This window comes from Manis javanica, chromosome 3 (genome assembly GCF_040802235.1).
Source record: "Manis javanica isolate MJ-LG chromosome 3, MJ_LKY, whole genome shotgun sequence".
NCBI classification, from domain to species: domain Eukaryota; kingdom Metazoa; phylum Chordata; class Mammalia; order Pholidota; family Manidae; genus Manis; species Manis javanica.
The window spans coordinates 168,738,646-168,762,376 of NC_133158.1; the positions used below are offsets into that span (position 1 = coordinate 168,738,646).

The 23,731-nt window shown below is 36.9% G+C and overlaps 1 protein-coding gene and 1 long non-coding RNA gene across 6 annotated transcripts in view; one reads left to right on the forward strand and one right to left on the reverse strand.

The window, feature by feature from the left end:
• Positions 1 to 23,731, reverse strand: part of STAG1 (STAG1 cohesin complex component) — a 436,291-nt gene that overhangs the window by 300,638 nt on the left and 111,922 nt on the right. For all 5 annotated transcript variants that reach the window (XM_073232352.1, XM_073232354.1, XM_073232353.1 and 2 more), the window contains one exon: positions 15,532 to 15,634. In XM_073232352.1, the coding sequence (XP_073088453.1) occupies positions 15,532 to 15,634 (103 nt within the window). The remainder of the gene's footprint in view (positions 1 to 15,531; positions 15,635 to 23,731) is intronic.
• LOC140848504 (uncharacterized) lies at positions 5,165 to 13,027 on the forward strand. Its single transcript, XR_012129516.1, has 2 exons — positions 5,165 to 7,982; positions 9,355 to 13,027. It is a non-coding gene; the product is annotated as an uncharacterized lncRNA (long non-coding RNA).

The following is a 23,731-nucleotide window of genomic DNA, read 5'->3' on the forward strand; positions in this document are numbered from 1 at the left end:
GCCAGAACAATCTTTAAAAAAGAGCAACTCTGTAGGACTCACATTTTCTGATTTCAAATCTTACTACAAAGTAGTTATCAAAACCGTGTGCTGCTAGCATAAAGGCAAACATAGACCAATGGAATACAAGAGAGTCCAGAAATAAATCCTTTCTTAAATGGTTAAGTAACTTTTGAAAGGTGGACCATTCAATGAGTGAAGAGTAAAAAGATAATACATAGAATGGGAGAAAATATTTGCCAATCATAAGGGATTAATATCCAAAATACATAGAGAACTCCTAAAACTCAACAAAACAAAAAACCTAATTTGAAAATGGACAAAGGACTTGAACAAACATTTCTCCAAAGAAGATATACAAAAGACCAATAAGCATATGAAAAGACAATCAACACCACTAATCATTAGGGAAATGAAAATCAAAACTACAATGAGATGCCATCTCACACCTATTAAGATGGCTACTACCAAAAAAAAAGTCTTGACGAGGATGTGGAACTCCTGTGCACTGTTGATAGGAATGCAGTGGTACAGCTGTTATGCAAACAGTATGGCAGTTCCTCCAAAAGTTAAAAATAGAATTACCATATGATCCAGCAATTAATTACTCATCTGGGTGTTTACCCAAATGTATTGAAAACAGGGTCAAAGAAAGGTATCTGTACACCATGTTCACAGCAACATTATTCACAATAGCTAAAACTTGGAAGCAACCCAGGTATCCATTGATGGATGAATGGATAAGCAAATGTGCTACATACACACAATACAGTATTATTCAGCCTTAAAAAGGAAGGAAATTCTGACATATGTTACAACATGGATGAACCCTACAGACATTATGCTAAGTGAAAGAAGCTGGTCACAAAATGACAAATACTTTATGATTCCACCTATATGAGGTACTTAGACAAAGTCACAGAGACAAAGTAAAATGGTAATTGCCAGGACTTAGAGGTAGGGGTGAATGTGGAGTTACTAATACATATAATTTGTGTTTTTGTTTTGAAGTGTAGTTAACATACATTACATTGGTTTCAGGTGTACAACACAGTAACTGAACACTTACATACATTACAAGGTGATCATCACAATAAATCTAGTTACCACCTGTCACCATACAAAATTGTTAACAATATTATTAACTATATTCCCTATGCTATACATTATTTTATTAGAGTTTCAGTTTTAAAAGATGAAAGGGTGGTGGTGATGACTGTATCATATTATGAATGTGCTTAATACCACTGAACTGTTCAGTTAAAAACTGTTAATTTGGTAATCTCATGTGTATTTCACCAGAACTTTTAAAAATTAGGGGGAAAAAACCCAAAAGCGTATGTATATCCATGTATCTATTATGTTTATGTTACTTATGCATAGTCTGCACCATTCTTTTTTCACAATCAACAGATTTTATAGTTAGTCTATAGCAAGACCTAGATAATATCTTGATTCGTTTCTGAAAGCCACAGTGTTCTATTCTATAGATATACATCAGTTTTTTTAGCCATTAACCTGTCAATGGACATTTATTTTGTTTTGGATCTTTTATTATTACAAATAGTACTGTAACAAATAAGCCTGTGTATGTGTGTATATCACATATATGTACTATGATCTAAACTCTATGAATAAAGGGAAAATAAACCATAATTCTCACACCTGGGAGCCTTTCAGCGTTGGTTATAAAGTGGGAAAAAAGGTAAGAAAGTAAAAATCTATTTGATTTCATCTAGGGTCTATCTATATTTTAACCTCATTGTTGTAAGAGTGATTTTCCTATTACAGATCTAGACAGTAAAGATGCAGAAAAACAAACCAAAGGCTGATGTTCAGGAAGACTGTCCCTAATAAAAGATTAAGGAAGATAGACTATCATAGTACAACCATATATACACAACCTTTAGTTTATACCCATGGGATACAATTTTGCAGTGCTGAAAATAATTCCTCTCTCAGATATTAGTTATATTTATCCCACTCAAATCACATGTTTGTTAAGGGACTTGGCAGGCAGGAGTGTTGGGTGGATTTAAAAATGAAGAATTATGACAGTTATTTCAAAGGGTAATGATACATACCTAACCCTTTAATTACTTGTAACTTTCCAGGCTCCCTTTCTATATACATTTCTTGCCACATAGGTCACGCTAACTATAGATGTATTCCCTTTGCTGAACAAGGATCCAAGGTGCTCACAAGTTAAAGAAATGTATAATGTTCTATATCAAACTTGCTTGGTCTCATTCTGAGGTTGTGCCATCTTAAGGACTGAGTCCTTGCCTTAATTCACAGGTTGTCTTTGGAATCTAACCAGTAACCTAGTTCCTCAGGAGCTACAGTCCTATCCTACCATTATCAATTTAACCCAGGCACTCAAGTCCTACACTGGAATTTCAGGCCTTTAGATGGGGCCCCCAAAACAGGATACCTGACCATAGAGATGCTACCTCTAGCACAGATCTAGGTCAGCACAGATTTCTAAATGCTAACTGATCTTAGAGAAAAAGTTTCCCTGGTGGAACATGATCCATTTACCCCATCTACCCCAACTACTATTTAATCTTTTATTAGGGACAGTAGTAGTTGATATCTTTCTCCCATTAACAGCAAGCAGACTTCTGCCCAAACATGTGCCTCAACATAGTGGGCATATCTGGTTTCTATGTCTCATGGAATCTCATTTATTTTACCTTTCAGAATTATGCTTAAGAGCCCAAATGACATTTTTGTAATATTATTGCCAAATATGTATAACCTGAGTCTAATCATGAGCAGATAAGCTCAAACTGATTCAATTTATGATGAAAGTGAGAGAGACCTATGGTCCACAGGGTTAGTAATACAGAAACTAGGGTTTTGTGTTCACTGTTGCAGCTAAATAAAGGGACACAGTAGTAAAAGAGATGCTGTTGAATATCTGTTAAGAAAACAAAACTACCTGAAATAAGGCCTTCCTCAATGTATTAAGCAATCAATTTTATGGAAAATATGCTCAAGAAGTCACAAAGCTATACACCCTTTACTGAATCTTTCTGAAAATGAGTTTAGAACCAATTTTTAGGACAAATGCTTTATTGCAACTATATAGTATTTAACTGAAATGTGTGCCTACACACTTTTGGTAAACTGTTTTAAGTAAAAGTTAGCACTGACTGGTATATAGGAAAATTAACTACCAAAATTATTCTATCCCGAAGGCTCTACATAAGATAAGCTGCAGTCTGAAAGAGCGATGACTTTTCTAGAAGCTCTAAGAGACACAAAAATACCAATTTTTTTTTAACCTTTGTGCCCTATGAATTTATTCATAAGATACGAATGTGAAGTAATGCCCACCCTTTCACAGCTAATGGACATAAACATATTTGGGGTAGCTTAATGAAAAATATTTATATACAGAAACGCAAATAACTGTATATAGTAAACTATAGTATATAAAAATACTTTTCATGGAAATTTGGTTTAAGATAAATGTTGGAAGGGTTCTATCAAAGAGAAAGTTATTTCAAGTGACTGGTAACCAGGAAAAGTTTCACAGAATAGATGAGCTGCAATTTGGCACTTAAGAGATTAGTAAAATTAGTCAGATTAACAGAAACAGAATTTAGGAAACAAGGATTCCAGAAAGAAAAAAACACTATGAGCTAAGGTGTAGAAGAAGTGGGAAAGCACAAATGACACACAGAAGGATAAAGATACATATATAACTGAACAAAAGATTATGAGTAGGGAAACAATAAAATATTTAAGCTGTTTTGAGAAATAAAATGAGATAAAAGTCCAACTGAAATATTTCCAAAATTGATCATAAAAGTATGTAAGCTTCCATTAGCAGAACAATACGGCATCCTACAGTATGGGAGAACATATCTGTAAATGACATATCCAACAAGGGGTTAACATCCAAAATACATAAAGAACTCACATACCTCAACACCCAATAAGCAAACAACCCTATTAAAAAATGGGCAGAGGACCTGAACAGACACTTCTCCAAAGAAGTAATTCACATGGCCAAGAGGCACATGAGAAGATGCTCCACATTGCTAATTATCAGGGAAATGCAAATTTAAAAAAGCACAATGAGATATCATCCCACACCAGTTAACATGGCCAACACAGAAAAGACTAGGAACAACAAATACTGGCAAGAATGCAGAGAAAGGGGAACCCTCCTACACTGCTGGTGGGAATGTAAACTAGTTCAACCATTGTGGAAAGCAATATGGAGGTGCCTCAAAAAACAAAAATAGAAATACCATTTGACCAGGGATTCCACTCCCAGGAATTTACCCAAAGAAAACAACTTCTCAGATTCAAAAAGACATATGCATACCTACGTTTATTGCAGCACTATTTACAATAGCCATGAAATGGAAGCAACCTAAATGTCCACCAGTAGATGAATGGATAAAGAAAAGGTGGTAAATATACACAATGGAATACTTACTATTCAGCCATAAGAAAGAAACAAATCCTACCATTTGCAACAACATGGATGGATCTAGAGGTATTATGCTCAGTGAAATAAGTCAGGCAGAGAAAGACAAATACCAAATGATTTCCCTCCTTTGTGGAGTATAACAACAAAGCAAAACTGAAGGAACAAAATAGCAGGAGACTCACAGACTCCAAGAAGGGACTAGTGGTTAACAAAGGGGAGGGATGAGAGAGGTAGAAGGGGATTGTGGGTATCATGATAGGGGCACATGGTGTGTATGGGGTCATGGGGAAGACCATGTAGCTCACAGAAGACAAATAGGGACTTTGTGGCATCTTTACTACACTGATGGACAGTGACTGCAATGGGGTATGGGAGGGGACTCAATAATAAGGGTGAATGTAATAACCATTGTTTTTCTTGTGAAACCTTAGTAAGAGTGTATATAAATGATACCTTAAGAAAAAAAATGTAGGCTTAAGCTACAAAAATTATTTTATAAAGAGATTTTTATTTTAGAAAAATAAAAATAGGAAAAGAAAAACAGGCAATTCAAAAAAGAAACACAAATGATCAATGTTTCAGAATAAAAGTAAAGATTTAACAATCAGTATCAGCAAGGTAAGAGAGGCAATGCCATATACTTTGCTGTGTGAAGGGCAAACCAATAATACAAATCAAAAGCTTCAAAACATATGGCATGCTTTTTAACTAAATAACTCCACTTCTAAGAATTTAAGATAAAAATAATCAATTGCTCTAGAGCAAAATTTACTTGCAAGATAATTTATGTCAGCATGGTTTAGATTAAGGAATGATTTTTAACATAAATGTTCAACAGTTGGATTAATCAAATAATCTGGTACAGAATACAATGTAGCCATTAAAATTACACAAAACATTTATATATAAAATTCACAATAATCTAAATAAAAGTATCAATTTAGAATTTCCAATTCTTAGAAATAAATTCACCTGTTACCCTGTCCTTTAGATACCCCTTATTATTTTACTGTATATTCTCTATCTTCTCTCTCTATATGTATGAATATATGGATATAAAAGTTAAAATTTTATCTCTTTTTATTTACCTTCCTACTCAGCCAAGGAAAATACAAAACCTAAATAATGGTAGAAAAGCTGGTTCTCATTTAAACAGAACTAAAAGAGCAAAATCCTTAATAAAACATTGCACCAGAGACTAAAGGTAAGTTACAAATGTGCTGATTTACCTGATTATTAAAAGCAGTATGAAATTCTGGATGGGTTCCTGAACCATGAAAAAAAATTTTTTTCTTTTGCTTAGGGTATTAGTAGGATCAACTGGCAAAATTTGAATGAAGCATACAGATAACGTATTTATCAGTATTTTCCTAATTTTCATAAATTGTACTTTGGTTGTATAGGAGTATGTCCTTGATTTTAAGAAAAATCATACTAACACTAAAAGCATTAAGAGTAAAGTGGTACATGTATGTCATGCTCAAACAATTCAGAAACAATAATAAGTATATAATATAGTAGGTCCCCTGTTACCCATGGTTTCAGACACCTGCAGTCAACCACGATTCAGAAGCAGATGGTTCTCCTTCTGTAAGTGTCCAAGGTTAACAGTAGTGACTATGTCATTCACCTCAATTCATATCATCAAGTAAGCATTTTATAATGTCACATCATTGCAAGAAGGGTGAGTACAGTACATCAAGATATTCTCAGAGACCACATTGACATTCAGGACTACATGTTTCATTACAGTATAGTTATAATTGTTCTATTCCATTATTAGTTATTGTTGTTCATGTCTTACTGTGCCTAAATTAAAAATTAAAGTTTATCATAGGTAAGTATTTATGAGAAGAAACATAGTATATATAGGGTTCAGTACTATCTGCAGTTTCAAGCAGCCACTGGGGGTGTTGAATGTACTCCACATGAATGAGAGGTACTACTTTATAAACATATATTTAGATGTATGTGTCTGTATTTACAGAGAGAAAAAATGATAAAGCAAATATAAAAAAATGCTAACGTGAGCAATCTACATGAAGAATCTGCACAGGAATGCTTTGTAGAATTCCAAGAACTCTTCTGTGTCTGAAATTATTTCAAAATAAAAAGAATTTTAAATGTCAAGAAGGAAAAAACTGTCATGATTAACTAAATGAACCATTTATTCACTAAATAAGCGCTAGTACGCAGCAGTAAACAAACCAGGTAAAAATCCGTGCCTTCATGCAGCTTTACCTTCTAGTAAGAAGAGACAGATAGTAAGTAAATAAATGAAAAGTATACTATGTTATATGGTAGTAATTGCTACAGAGAAAAGGGGAAAGCAGATACACACACAGAGAGACATTATTCCCTTGTTCCATGTGTGTAAGTCCCCTTGGGTAAGAGTGTTAAATACCATGTTTAGTGGAGGTCTCAATGAGAAGATGAGACAGGACCCTGAGACAGGGAGTTAAGACTGACAATTTTGAGCAAAGGTATATGATAGTAGCTTAAAGCAGTTGTGTAGTTAAAAAAAAAATTTAATTTGCAAATTGATTAAACAGGATCTTGTTGACAGACTGGATGTAGGATGAGAAACAAAGATGACTATATGGTTTACAGCCTGAGCAACTAGAGGAGTGAAGTTGTCATTATGGAAGAGAGATGGGCAGGGTATAGTAAGCTCGTGAGTTGTGTCCTTTAAATACATTAATGAAGATGCTCAACAGGCATTTGGATATATGAATCTAGAGGCCAAGGGTGAAGTCCAAGCTGAACACATAAATCTGGGTGACATAAGCTTAAGACACAGTATTTAAAGTCATGAGACTTGAGGTGATCACCAAGGGAGTAGTGTATGTACATGTTAGGAAAGAGTATAAAACCTACATGTGATTTATTCCCACTTAGGATATTTAAACATTTTAGCAGTAAGGTATTAACAAAGGGCCACGTGGTAGAAGCTGCCACGTGGTAGAAGCTGCTTGGGCTGAGAGTGGGGGTGGGGGAATTGATAAGGGCCTGGCAATACCTGTTTGAGTTTTTTTAAACCTACCAATAAAATTAAGACAAATGTAAAGGAAAGATATAACTGGCTTAGGCGACGTCCGGGAAAGAATGTGAACCCTGTAGTACTCAACCAATGAGGAACCAGGGGAGGGACTCACGTACTAGGAGATAAATTATTGGCGCCAAACTCCCCAGGTGTGCCTTCCCACCAGACACCCGATCTTGCAAGACGGTCATTAAAGCCTCACTCCGCTGTTCTCTTTGTCTCCGTGTCCACTTACTGAATTTGGACCAGTGAGTGTGTTTCTCAATTTGGGGACTCGTCCGGGATCCTCTTGCCTGTGCGAGGTGAGGGCCCAAGCGGAGTAGGAAGACACGTCCCGCCCGGCTTTGGTTGGCCCGCTGTGTCTGGGCATTTCACCTTTGCACGGAAGCTGAGGGGTGACCCGAGACTGTTGTGCAGAGACAGCATGACCGACGCAGGGGAGAAAACGCAGGCACCGCGGGAACCAGGCAACCTCGTGCACGAGCCAAGGTAGAAAAATTGGGCTATAAGTACTGCCTTGGTGGTTGGGCATTTTTCAGAGGTCGAGTGTGTGTAGCTGAGACGTGTAATCTCGGGGTGTGTGCAAGAAACTTCCATTATGGGGGGTTGAGTACACAGGGACCTCTTGAAGGATGGGAAATACAAATTCTAGGCCTAGGGAAGCAGGGAAAGGGAACCACATGAGCTCCCTTGGAATTCCCCCAGATAGCCTGCTTGGGTGAAGGTTACGGTACTGGGGGGACGCCTCCTGTAGTGGGTTAAGGACAAACAGAAGATGATCAAATTTTGCTGTTTTGTCTGGATTAAAGTTAGATCAGATGAAAACTGGCTTTGCCAGGTTTGAGTTATTTTTTGATGGTAATAAAGCCCCCAGTTCACCTGAGGAATCTGTTGGTTACCAAGGGCACTTTCCCTATTTCCCCTCAATACCAGGGAAGGAAAAGCTAGGGAGGAGGAAATACAAGAGACCTCCCAGGACAAGCCCTGGTGTTGGGAGAGTGTTGTGTGTTTTCCTCGGTCCCTTTCCCTGCCGCAGCCACAGCGGAGAGTTGAGAGGCGGGGACACAGAGGTGAGGGGGAGTGAGAGTTTTGTTTGGAGTTACTCCTGGAGAGAGAAAGTGAGACCGCCTCAGGAGGAAGGGGCACCCCTGGGAGGTTGGAGAAAGTTCTAAGTTAAAAAGTTGTGCACTTTGAGGGTACTGGTGGCCTCGGAGAGAGGAGTGCCCCAGGGGTTGGGGGTTCCCTTTCTAAGGATTCTTTAGGAGTGTGGCCGGCACCTGGAGGTGTAGACTTGTTAGGTGGTCTCAAGTATCTTATCAATCCTCTGGGTAATTCTGAAAAATTAGCTTAACACAAGAAATTTACTGCTTTTAGTCCCCTCCCAGGATGGCAGCTTCCTGGTTTGGGAGCATATCAGGACTGGCTGCCCATCTTCCAAGGGGGGCAGAGTTATTATCTGTTTGCTAATGAGTAAGTTGAGAATCTTGCTTCTTGACCACCTGGGTATTAAAATGCGATCTTTGGGATGAAATCCTTCCTGCCTTTTGCTATGTTGTTTATGGCTGCACCTGCATGCTGAATTGATTTCCTGGGTTGTAGACCCAGAAATTGGGGTCAGAAAGAAAAAAAAATAGCATGTAAGTAAAGTCAAAAAAAAAAAAAAGAGGAGGCTGGGCCTGTATGATTAACATAATAAAGACAGGCTATGCTGAGGTACCCTCTCCTTTATCTGAGGAATATTCAAACATTCCAGGCCAACTTGCTCCTGTCTTTTTGAGCTTTAATTAATTAACTCTGGGTCTTTTTAGTGGACTTTCCTGGCCTTTTTCTCTTTCACCCCACTCATATCTCATATCAACAGGCATTCAAAGGTGGAAAGAAGTATGGCTTCAGTGCATTTGCAGCTTTCCTCGAGTAGAGAGAGGTCATCTCCATATCAATGGGTAATTACCTAGGCAACAGAAGGCTTATCTGTACCTGAAAGGTGAGGGGGAGGGCCGGTTTTTGGCTGATACTAGAGTCTGAAAGAGAGAAACGGCCCCAGACTGGAGCTTGTGAGCAATAAATAGATTTTAAACTTTATTTCTCCCTTTGATTTCAGTTTTTATAGAGGTATTTTGCCTCAAGATTTCCTCTCCCTGGACTTTACAATGTAAGAAGGACTTAGAGTTTCCCCTTGCCTTCTAGGGAGTCCACCAGGAATCCCAAGATGTTTCCATTGAGAGAGGTCCCACTAGGACAAGGGGAAATTTATTAATGCTCCCCTCATGGGTACTGAGGTGAGAAGTTTTAAGCACTGCTAGAAGATCCCCTTGGCCTAGTGGACCCACTAGATCAACTCCTGGGACCTAATATATATACTTAGGTTGAACTGATGTCCATCATGAATATCCTATTCCCTGGTGGTGAGGGGGGTGATCAGAGGAGCTGCTGGGTCCATTTGAGAACAAAAACACCCACCGGGCCCGGGTGTCCAGTCAGCAAAACAAAAGTTCCCAAATGTAGATCCTAGATGGAATAATAATAATCTAGGGGATAGAATTAAATGCGGGATCTTCGAGGGCTAATTATAAAGGGAATTAGGGAATTGGCCCCAAGATCTCAAAATGTTTCTAAGGTGATTGAAGTCCAATGGGAAAAGGAAGAAACCCCAACTGCATTTTCATAGAGACTCAGGGACCAGATGAGAAAGTATTCAGGACTTTTTTAAAAGTGAATTTTGTAACCAAAAGTTGGCTAGATATTGCTAAGAAATTACAGAATTTAGATAGATGGAATGAGAAACCTATGGAAGAATTACTAAGAAGCTCAAAAGTGTTAGAAGAGAGGCTAGAAGCTTGTATTTCAAATTGTTAGAGGGAGAGCCGGTCTCTCCAATGGACCCCAGGGGAACTGCAAATTCTAGAGAAATTGAAAGCAATCCTTAGTCACCACCCCAGCCCTTGGCACTTCCATCATTAGAGAAGCCGTTTCATTAGTTTGTTACTGTTGAACAAGGTTCTCTGTAGGGTTTTGACCCAAGCCTGGGGAGGAAAAAAACAACCAGTGGCCTTTATGTCTAAACTACTGGACCCTGTCTCTTGAGGACGGACTGAATGCGTTCAGGCCATCGCAGCCATGGCCTTACTGGTAGAAGAGAGCAGGAAATTAATTCGGAGGAACCCTCATGGTCAGTACTCCTCACCAGGTTCGGGTCATGCTTACTTAATCAGTGGGCTGGGCACTGGCTAATACATTCTCAAATTTTAAAATACGAAGCAAGTTTACTTGAAAAAGATGGAATATGTGCTAGCTATGTCTTCTAACTTATCTTCTCTTAAGCAGAAAGGACTCCTCACCCAGACTCCCCCGCTTGACTTCTTCGCTCACTGCTTCCAGCCTAGAGACCTGGTGTTAATAAAATCCTGGAAAGAAGGTTGACTCCAGCCCAGCTGGGAAGGCCCCTCCCAAGTGCTCCTGATTGCAGAGATGGCAGCGAGGACGGCTGGAAAGGGTTGGACTCATTACACCAGAGTAAAGAAACTGACTGGGGGATCTGGGGACGAAACAGAATTGGCAGGTGTTCCAGGAGGTGAACCAACCCATAAGGATGAAACTTAAAAAGAACCTAAAAATGTTAACTTCTATCTTCTTAACTCTGTATTTCACAGGCAAGTTGCAGGAAGCCCTAGAATGGGAAGGAACTCCTGGTTATCCTGTCAAACTGGTAATCAATATTACTAAAACATCAAGCCCCAAACCATTAGGTTTGATGCTTGTCAGGTTCTCTCTTGTGGTGACCTAAATGACCAAAGACAGCTTTCTGGAGATAATAAGTATCTCTGTCCTGAATGGACAAATCTTAATAGAATAAAAAAGGCAAGCAGATCCCATGTCCAAGGTGGAGCAGTGTTTGGTAGACTACCCAGTTTCAAGGGTGGACAGCCCCTCATGCAGTAGAAAAATCTTTAAAAAAAGAAAGCTCCACTTAGCTAAAGGAATTCCTCCTGACAATTGCCAGGATAGACAGTGTAAACCCCTTTTATTGACTATACATAAACCTCAAGACGGACTCAGTGCATATGTCATTGGAGTTGATCCTGTGGGAAGGTTTGGTCTTAATTTAATCAAAGGCAAGACTTCACCCATAGTGACCACCCCAATCCTGAGGGAAATATTGAGGCAGAGCTTCCCCAAAATGACCCTAGACTAGTTACTGTAACAGAGATAAAAGACCTAAAACACACTCTTGAAGTAGAGATAGGTTATGGAGACACCAATGCCTGGGTAGAGTGGGTTAAACTTTCAGTACTCACTTTGAATAAAAGCGATTGTTACGCATGTGCTGCTGGATACATGCTGGATGGCCACAGGTGCAGGTGGTCCCATTCCCTCTGCTGGGACACAGACCCCACTAAGATGAACTGCATGTTGGCCCTGTACCAGGACAAGGACACTTGGGGAAATGAGACTTGCAAGGGCTTGTCTTTACTCTTTAATGCACTAAAGAAGTCAGACCAAAGGGCAATCCCCTCTTTTTCTATAGAGAAGATGAATCACTCCTCATGTCTCTCTAGGCAAGGGGAAGGTTTCAGAACTCCTGTGAGGAAGTACTGACTTGTACCCATGTCCTAAATGTCTCTAAAGAGGGCAACATCTCGAAATTACGCATCCCCCAAGTGGATGTTTGGTGGTACTGTGGAAAGGAGAACCTGCACTATACTTGTTGCCACCCACCTGGACTGGGACTTGTGCTTTAGTCCAATTGGCCATTCCATAGAAGTTGTAGATCATTACAAGGCACCACTTTAGCTAATGAATTAGCTGAAAACTAGCACCAGTGACCCTTTTATAGACTGGTTGGAAAGATGGTTTGGAAAATAGAAAGATATAGTTGCCTCTGTTTTAAAATCCCTTGTTATAGTTGCCAGATTTAACTGCTGTAAGATGCTGTATCATCCCTTGTTGTGTGAAGTTTGACTCAAAAGCTTATAAAGGCAGCCATAAACAAGCAAATACCTATGACCTACACCCAAAATAATAATATTAGAAGAAAATTTGAACTATGAGGAAGAGAGTAAAAAGCTAGAGAAATCTGAGAAAGGACCAAGTGTAAATTAAAATACATTACTGAGAATAAAATCAGAAATTCTTAAAAAGAGGGGGGGGGAACTGTTAGGAAAGAGTATAAAACCTAAATGTGATTTATTCCCACTAGGATGTTTAAACATTTTAACAGTAAGATATTAACAAAGGGCCATGTGGTGGAAGCTGCTCGGGCTGAGAGTGGGGGTGGGGGAATTGATAAGGGCCTGGCAATACCTGTTTGAGTTTTTTTAAACCTACCAATAAAATTAAGACAGATGTAAAAGAAAGATATAACTGGCTTAGGTGACGTCGGGGAAAGAATGTGAACCCTGTAGTACTCAACCAATGAGGAACCAGGGGAGGGACTCACGTACTAGGAGACAAATTATTGGTGCCAAACTCCCCAGGTGTGCCTGCCCACCAGACACCCGATCTTGCAAGACCGTCATTAAAGCCTCGCTCTGCTGTTCTGTCTCCGTGTCCACTTATTGAATTTGGACCAGTGAGTGTGTTTCTCACATACACAGAGTATGCAGATGTCCATTGTATGTTAATACAATCATAAGGTTAGTATGAATATAACCATACAGTATTGCTTAGAGATCATTTGGATGGAGCTACAATAATATGAAATGACAATACAAATTAAGAGTGGTTTACTAAAAAAAAAAATCTCTTGAAATAACAGTATACCAAAAAACACCAAACATTAGATGTCCCCAAGAATTTAGAAATGAGATACTGCTATAAAAGAAACTCCTTATACTATTATTTTAACTTTAATGAATAAAACCAGAGATCCACAAAGTCCTCTTCCAAAACAAATATTAAAACAGCTAAATGAAATAAAAGGTGTATTGATCGAAACTTGGAATTGTTCAAAATGGAGCCAGCTGACAGAATGTCCAAGCAATCTTCAGAATAGGTACTGCAGTATAACTCAAATCTGATCATTCTGATAATACACCTCAATATTAATCAACAGCTTGGCATTTGGGCCTTCTTAGGAGTTTGGGAGTTAAGGTATGAATTCAAATCCTGGTTTTGCAACTTATGTGCTATGTGTGGCCTTAGACATCATCACTTTCTATTTTGTTTTCTACTCCATAAACTGCATGTAAGACCTATTTCATACTATTGGTGCAAGGATTAAATGACATACAAAGCATCAGCTCAGTGCAAGACCAGATTAGCTCAGGAAAGTGTTGTTTCCAAGCCAAGAAATGGGCCTGAGTCAGGGAGAAGTGTAGATAGCCAGGTGAACTAATTAGTGAGTGTGAGAATATGGACTAAAGACTAACATAAATATCCAGATTTTTTGAATTCTATAAACATGGGATAAACATGTAAAACATGTACTACTTACCTACTAGACTATGTAGTAACAATTTCACTAAAAATCAAATTCTATTTCCAAACACAACAGGGCTAAGCATTTGGATATACAGACTCATTCTCATCAAAGAAAATATGGGCTGCAGCTGCAGACATGTCAAAATTAAACAGATTCTAAAGAATAATACAGTAGCTTGCTGAAAGAATGATAAACTCTTTAGGGGGGAAAAAAATAAAGGCTTTCTTGAATGAAGCAATCTGAATATTGTAAGTGAAGAATAAATTCAAGCAGTCATGGGCAGTTAGTTCATTCTCCTATCTAGTCTTCTTTCCACTTTTGCACCTATAACCCATGAATCCTAGACAAAGCAATGTAACTTGGCTATAATGTCAGGAAAATCACAGTAGTAAGGGGAACTAGAACAGTCTCAAGTTTCTAAGTGCAAGACTCTCACCTGTCCCAGAATGTTTCAGAATACTGTACCACCAAATACTTCTACAAAACCAGTATTATAAAGAATAACTATAATGCATGTCTTTTCCTCCTCAAATTCTTTCCTTAAAATAGAAGTGGAGGATAAGAACATAGAGATAATACTAATATAGGACATGGTAATGATACTCAGGTAATACTAATAAAAGAGAAAGCAACACATTATCTTTTAGAGATTTATTTTGCTGTATTTACAGGTGGAATGATGTCTAGAATATCTTCAAAATAACATGGAAAGGAAAGAAGAGGTGGAGATGAAACAAAATATGCCATGACTTGATAACTTGTAGCTGGGTAAGGGTTATGCAAAGAGCTCATTATACTGTTATGCTGAAATTTTCCATAGTAAGAAATTATATAAAATAGAAAAACAACTCCTTATAGAAAATCACACAAAAGTGAGTGTAGAATAAATAGTACAAGCCTTTAACCCCTTGAAACATTAATACTCCTGACTCTGAGAGCTTATGCCACCTTAAATTAATAATGACTGGTATACTCAGAATACATAAAGATACCACTTGAAGTAAGGATACCTAGAGGGCTTCTGAACTTCTCAATTGTGTATCAGCTAGAATACAGTCTGAGACTGGCCTCAAATCCCAAACTAATTAATACTACCAAAATGGACATTTAGGCGCTCACATCAATTGCATCTAAAAACGGAAGTCATAACTAACAACACCTCATTTCATGTTAATCATCTTCTCTATGCCTTCAGATGGACCACATTTATATACAAGTGAAGCACAGAGAGCAAAAAATATACTATTATCAGTTCCTTCTGATCACTGCCAAGCCAATTCACGAAGCACAGTTTCCAAGAATAGCTAATGTGCCACCACAATTTAAAACACTATTAACGACTACAGCATCAAGATTATCACCAATAACATTGCAGTATCTTGGTATGGTAACAGGGGTAACTACACTTAGTGTGGCAAGTATCTAGTAATATATGCAATTACTGAGTAATCATATTGTACACCTGGAACCAATATAACATTGTGTATCAACTTTATTCCAAATAAATTTTTTTAATCTTAAAAAAACTATTAACAATACTAGAATTAACAAAAACTTATACCAAGCCCCTTTACTTGTAACCATTACAGGAACAAAGAAGACAAGCATAATACATACTGGAGGCCGGCCAGGACGACCCCTTTTTCTTTTTCCTTTGACCTCTGTTTCTTCAAGTTCGCTGCCAGCATCGGAATGGGCAGTAGTTTCATTAGTTGAATCCCTAGAAAATGTGATATTATTTTTTAGTGAATAAATCAGTACGTACTTATAGCGTAGTCCTGTTCCACTACTTTCCTTACTTCATGCTGATTAGAAGTAGTTTATACTTCCACTTTCAGAAAAAATCTTTAGCAAATTGAAACTATTATCTTTCCTGCCTAATATCACCTAACACTGAGTGAAGTGAATTACCTAAGTAGAGAAATAAAGAGAAGGAAATGACTGCAGAAATGGCAGCTGCTATACAAAATCTAAATGTAAAATACAAGTATTGAAAAACACTAATTCTTCAGTATAAAAACATAAAGTCATGGGAGGAATTTTGCTCATTTTCATAAAATCATGAAAGTGGTATACTGGTAAATACTTAACAACTGGCTCTTTGAAAAAATCTATGCACATAAAAGATTAGAAATGTTACTGATATAAACATCTACAGGACACAATTTACAAAAAGCAATAAAATTTATAATATAATATTTGTAAATTCCATACAACTAATTGATTAACATAAAATAATTTTGTTAATTTTGCCAAACTCTTTTACCTATCACTAACTTATCATTATGACTGATGTATAATTAGGGTTTTCACACGACACACTTGAAACTACTGTTCACTTAAAAATTGGATGCACGAGAAATGACAAAGACATTTCTTGGAACTTCACTCAGTGGTGTGAGCAATTTCTTTACTTGTCAGATAATAACAAATACTAGAAGGATACTTCGATTTCCTGTGTTAGCATAGTATTATGACTATAGACCTGATACACCTTTAAATTTAATCTGCAGTACTAACAATTTCTCCTATACTTCACTGCCTAAACAAACATCAAAACAAAATTAGCCCTGATTTGTAGTCTCTGCTGACTTTGTAGAATATAAAAAGTGGTATCACTAAACAGAGTTGGGAAGTAACGAAGAGTAGTATACCACTAAAAAGTATTTCAATGACATAGATACAATAAAAACTTCAACAACACAGAAAATAGTATACATCTAAAATAATTAGTGATGAGCTTTAAATATTTACTACTTTTATTTTTAACATGATTTATTTAATTCTAAGTTTGTATAATTTAACTTTTTACAATGACTATGTTATATTTAATTGGGTCACAAAATTCCTGGCAATTTACTGTTCAACTTTACATGCCAGTATAGGCTGGCTCCAATATGGCACTGAAAAGGTGTAGATACTGTGAGCAAGAAAGAACTTCTTCACTAAATCCTACATTAGTAACTGTATAAAAGATCTGCTCAAGGAACTGGAACAAACAGTTCTAAAATTCATATGAAACCACAAAAGACCCCAAATAGCCAAAGCAATCCTGAGAAGGAAGAAAAAAGCAGGGGGCATCTTGCTTCCCAACTTCAAGCTCTACTACAAAGCCACAGTAATCAAGACAATTTGGTACTGGCAGAAGAACACACCCATAGACCAGTGGAACAGAACAGAGTGTCCAGATAATAACCCAAGCATATATGGTCAATTAATACATAATAAAGGAGCCATGGATATACACTGGGGAAATGACAGCCTCTTCAACAGTTGGTATGGGCAAAACTGGACAGCTACATGTAAGAGAATGAAACTGGATTATTGTCTAACCCCACACATAAAAGTAAACTCAAAATGGATCAAAGACCTGAATGTAAGTCATGAAACCATAAAACTCTTAGAAAAAAACATAGGCAAAAATCTCAGACATAAACATGAGCAACTTTTTCATGAACATATCTCCCTGGACAAGGGAAACAAGCAAAAATGAACAAGTGGGACTACATCAAGCTGAAAAGTTTCTGTACAGCAAAGGACACCATCAGTAGGACAAAAAGACATCATACAGTATGGGAGAGTACATTCATAAATGACATATCCAATCAGGGGTTGACATCCAAAATATATAAAGACCTCACATACCTTAACAAACAAAAAGTAAATAAGCCAATTAAAAAATGGGCAGAGGAGATGAACAGACACTTCTCCGAAGAAATTCAGATGGCCAACAGGCACGTGAAAATACGCTCCACATCGCCAATCATCAGAGAAATGCAAATTAAAACCACAATGAGATATCACCTCACACCAGTTAGGATGGCCAACACCCAAAAGACAAACAACAATAACAAATGTTGGCGAGGTTGTGGAAAAAGGGGAACCCTCCTACACTGTTGGTGGGAATGTAAATTAGTTCAACCACTGTGGAAAGCAGTATGGAGGTTCCTCAAACAGCTTAAAATGGAAACACCATTTGACCCAGGAATTCCACTCCTAGGAATTTACCCTAAGAATGCAGAAGCCCAGCTTCAAAAAGACATATGCATGCCTATGTTTATTGCAGCACTATTTACAATAGCCAAGAAATGGAAGCAATCTAAGTGTCCATCAGTAGATGAATGGATAAAGAAGATGTGGTACATATACACAATGGAATATTATTCAGCCATAAGAAGAAAACAAATGCTACCATTTGCAACAACATGGATGGAGCTAGAGGGTATTATGCTTAGTGAAATAAGTCAGGCAGAGAAAGACAAGTATCAAATGATTTCACTCATCTGTGGAGTCTAAGAACAAAGCAAAAACTGAAGGAACAAAACAGCAGCAAACTCACAGAACCCAAGAATGGACTAACAGTTATACCAAAGGGAAGTGGCCTGGGGAGGATGGGTGGGAAGGGAGGGATAAGGGGGAAAAAGGGGCATTACAATTAGCACACATAATATTGGGTGGGGGGCGCATGGGGAATGCAGTATAACACAGAGAAGACAAGTAGTGATTCTATTTACTACGCTGATGGACAATGACTGTAATGGGGTATGGGCTTGGGGACTTGATAATGGGGGGAGTCTAGTAACCATATGTTGCTCATGTAATTGTACATTAATGATACCAAAATTTTAAATAATGTTACAGAGGAAAAAAAGATCTGGGTAAAACTACAAATAACAGAAAGTGTACAGAGCAAAAGGTAAGCCCAACTCACAAATTCACAAACATTTCTCAATTTGCTTCACTTAAGGCTTTCAATTCCATTTCCTCAATTCTTCAATGTCTGCTCTCTTCCCTTGAACTATACTCTCATGGAGATCTTATCTTCTTGATGTATAACTTCTATGCAAATAAGTTCAAAATAGTATCAATAGACCTGACCATCTGTAATTCAGGCCTTTTAAATGCACGTTTAATAATGCTTCTTTGAATGCCTCCTCAAATGCACCAAATACCACACAGAAAATTAAGTTCGATACAGACTTATTTCTAGCTCTCTGCTCATGGCAACATCAACTGATTTATTAAATTAATACATGTGTGTTTTAAGTTGTTACACAAATCTATTATTGTCACCATTATCCCACCTTACTCTATTCTTAGAATTATATCAATCTTTTTCTTCTGCCATCAGATAACAAGTCATCCTGAGTCATCCTCAGGATAACAATTCTGTGTCTCATTCTTTCCCTGATTATCATAATCACCACTCCCAAAATTAATCTCAACTCATCTCCCCCTGCGTCTATCATTTCCCTTGCTCAAACCATTGTGTACACTACTGCCAGTAACATTCTTATATCATGTTACTTCCCTGTCCGCATATTTTCAAAGGTAATCTGGTATTTGAAACTGTCAAATATTACCGATCTGGCCCAGCAGTCAGCAAACACTTTCTTGAAGGGTTTTATAGTAAAAATTTTAGGCTTTGGGATCATTAGGTCTCTATATTTACTACTCATCTTTGGCATCTTACCATAAATGCAGCCACAGAAAATATGTAATGAACAGATGTGGCTGTGAACCAATAATATTTATAAAAACAGGTGTCTGAGCAACTGGCAGCAGTTTGTCAATCCCTGACCTAGTTAATCTCATTCACCTATACTAAAGAACAATAAATCATACTGTTTTTTTCTTGTCACTGTAGAGTCCCAATAGGGAACTATGTTGACAAATGCTGTCTAACAGTTTATATGTTATCTAGAAAAAAAATGCAAAGAAACCTTGTAAGAAAACGTATTATCCTACGGATTTCCCAGACAAGTAAAAAAAAACAAAATCTGAAAACCTGATGATCTTCACACACCCAGTAAGTGGCAGAGTCCACTTAGATCTCAAGATAAACGTGAATTCTCTCTCTCCTTGTGAGGATACTAGAATGCAAGTATTTTGTTTTGCATTTCTCTTATGCAGACAGACTCTGCTAGTGCTTTTGATGTTTAGCATGCAACTGAAGAAGCAGGTTGATTCCAGCATCTTTGTGACTCATTAGTGAAATTAAGTTATCCTTGAGCAACATAGTTCACTGATGAATGTACAATCTGTTTCCTAATTCTGCCAAGTGGAGCCAGCTGAAAATGTGACAGCTATTATCAACAAGTAACTAATACACTCCAACTAGTATATATATGTATGTATTTATGTATGTATGGCTGCATGTACATTTATTAGAATATATAAATTTGTATTATCAATGTCAAGCAATAGAGCAGACAAAAGAATACAAGGAAGTTTCACTGTATTTCACCTGAATTATGAAACAGTCTGCAGAACATTGTTAAGCATGTGATCAATATGCTGCCATTAATGTTTTTTAATACATCAAAATATAAAAAGTATCTACTTTTTATTTTTAACTGAAATATACTTTATATACAATATTACATTGGTTTCAGAGGAACAACTTAGTGATTCATGAATTTTATACATTACTAAATGCTCACTATAATAAGTGTAGTTACTAGTTACCATCTGTCACCACACAAAAATATTACAGTATTATGAGCTATATTCCCTGTGCTATACTTATAGCCCTGTGTCCAAAACATTTTTATAAAGTATATACCTTTTCATCCCCTTCACCTGCTTCAGACCCCCTCAACATGTAATAGTTCATTCTATTTTTGAGTCTATTTGTTTTATGTTTGTTTGTTTTTTCAGATTCCATATATAAGTGAAACCATTATGGTATTCATCTTTCTCTGACTTTTTTCACTTACCATACATAATACCTTCTAGCTCCATACATATTGCCACAAATGCAAGATTCCTTTCCTTTTATGGCTGAATAATATTCCATTGTATATATATATACACACCGAATCTTCTTTATCCATTCATCTATTGATGGACACTTCAGTTCCTTCCTTATTTTTGCTACCGTAAATAATGTTTCAATAAACATAAGGGTGCATTTATCTTTTCAAATTAGTAGTTTCATTTTCTTATTGAAGTGGGATTGCTGGATCATGTCTATTTTTAGTTTTTGGAGAAACCTCCATACTGCTTTCCATAGTGGCTGCACCAACTGGCAATCCCACCAGCAGTGTATGAGGGTTCCCATTTCTCCACCTCCTTGCTAACACTTATTATTTCTTGTTTTGTTGATACTAGTCTTTCTGACTGGTGTGAAGTAGTATCTTACAGTGGTTCTGATTTGCAATTACCTGATGATTAATGATGTTCAGTATCTTTTTATATGCCTATTAGCAATCTGTATGTCTTCTTTGAGAAAATGTTCAGGTCCTCTGCTCATTTTAAAATTGGATTTAGTTTTCTGATGTGGAGTTGTATGAGATCTTTATCTATTTTGGATATTTGCCCCTTAACAGATACATCATTTGCAAATATGTTCTCCCATATAGTAAAGTGGTCTTTCATTTTGTTTATGGTTTCCTTTACTGTGCAGAAGCTTTTTAGTTTAATGTAGTCCACTTGTTTATTTTTGCTTTTGATTCCTTGCCTGGGGAGACTTATCCAGAAAAAAATTTCTGATGGTGATGTTTATGAGTTTACTGCCTATGTTTTCTTCTAGGAGCTTTATGGTTTCAGGTCTTATATTTAGATCATTAATCCATTTTATTTTGTGTACAGTATAAGACAGGGATCCAGATTCGTTCTTTTGCACGTAGCTGTCCAGTTTTCCTAACACAATTTATTGAAGAGACTGCCTTTTCTCCACTGTATATATTCTTGCCTTTGTCATATACTAATTTACCATATAGGCATGACTTTATTTTTGGACTCTCTATTCTGTCCCACTGGTCTATATATCTATTCCTGTTCCAGTACAATTACTGTGGCTTTGCCAAATAGCTTGACAACAGGGAGTATGAAACCTCCAATTCTGTTCTTTTTTCTTAATGTAGCTCTGGCTATTTAGGGTCTTTTGGGGTTCCATACTAATTTTAGGATTATTTCTTCTAGTTCAGTGAAAAATGCCACTGGTACTTTGATAGGGTTTGCAATGAATCAGTAAGTTCATGGCCATACTGCCATTTTAACAAGATTAATTCTTCCTATCCATGAGCATGGAATAGCTTTCCATTTATTTGTGTCATCTTTAATTTCTTTCAAAAATGTTTTATACTTCTCAGAGTACAGCTCTTTCAGATCCTTGATTAGATTTATTCATAGGTATTTTATTCTTTTTGACACAATTGTAAATGGGATTTCTTAATTCCTCTTTTAGTTCATTATTTGTATATAGAAGGGCAACAGATTTCTGCACACTGATTTTGTATCCTGTGACTTTATTGAATTCATTTATTAATTCTAATAGTTTTCTGTTAAGTCTTTAGGGTCTTCTATACATAGCAAGTCATCTGCAAATAGTGACAGTTTTATTTCTTCTTTACCAATTTGGATGCCTTTTCTTTTCCTTCTCTGATTGCTGTGGCTAGGACTTCTGTAACTATATTCAATGAAAGTGGTGAAAGTGGGCATCCTTGTCTTGTTTCAGATTTTAGAGGAAAAGCTTTCAGTTTTTCACCATTGATAAGGATGTTAGCTGTGAGTTTATCATAGATAACCTTTATTATGTTGAGATACATGCCCTCTACACCCACTTTGTTGAGGGTTTTTATCACGAATGGATGTTGAACTCTGTCAAATGCTTTTGAAGCATATTCTGTAATGATCATATGGTTTTTATCACTTCCTTTTGTTAATGTGATAGATCACACTGATTGATTTGTGGCTAATGAACCATCTTGACATCCCTGGAATAAATCCTACTTTTTTTGCAGTGAATGATCTTTTTAATGTATTTCTCAATTTGGTTTGCTAATATTCTGTTCAGGATTTCTGTACCTATGTTCATAAGGGATATTGGTCTGTAATTTTCTTTGTAGTGTCCTTGTCTGATACCACAGTGATGCTCACAGGATGACTTGAAACCTTTCTTTCCTCTTCAATTATTTTGAGTAGAAGAAGTATTAGCTTTTCTCTAAAGGTTCAGTAGAACTTACCTGTGAAGCCTTCTGGTATTTGGTTTTTGTTTGTTGGGGGTTTTTGATTACCAATTCAATTCCATTATTAGTAATTCAGCTGTTCAAATTTTTTATTTCTTCCAGTTCAGTCTGGGAAGATTTTGTGTTTCTAGGAATTTATCCATTTCTTCTCTGGTCCAATGTATTGGCATATAATCTTTCATAATACTGTCTTACAATCATTTGTATTTGTGGTGTCAGTTGTAACTTCTACTCTTTCTTATCTGACTTGAGTAGAGCCTCTCTCTTTTTGTCCTGATGAGTCTAGCTAGAGGTTTATCAATTCTGTTTATTCAAAGAACCAGCTCTTAAGTTTCACTGATCTTTACCATTGTTATTTTTTAAGTTTTTTTCCACTCTTTTCATTTATTTCCACTCTAATCTTTGTTATTTTCTTTTTTGTACTAAGTTTGGGCTTTGTTTGTTTCTATTTTTCTAGTTCCTTTAGATATCGGGTTAGACTGTTTATTTGAGATGTTTCCTGCTTCTTAAGGTATGACTGTATCACTACAAACTTCCCACTTAGGACTGCTTTTCCTGCATCCAAAGATTCTGAACTGTTATATTTCTGCTTTCATTATTCTCCAAGTATTTCTTCAATCCCTTTCTTAGTTATTTGATGACCCATTGGTTGTTAAGCAACATGCTCGAAGCCCCCATGTTTTTGTGTTTTTACTATTTTCTTTTCCTTTAACTGATTTCCAGTTTTATGCCATTGTGCTCAGAAAAATGCTTGATATGATCTCAATTTCTTAAATTTATTGAGTCTTGCTTGCTGGCCTAATATGTGACTTATTCTGGAGAATGTTCCATGTGCACTTGAAAAG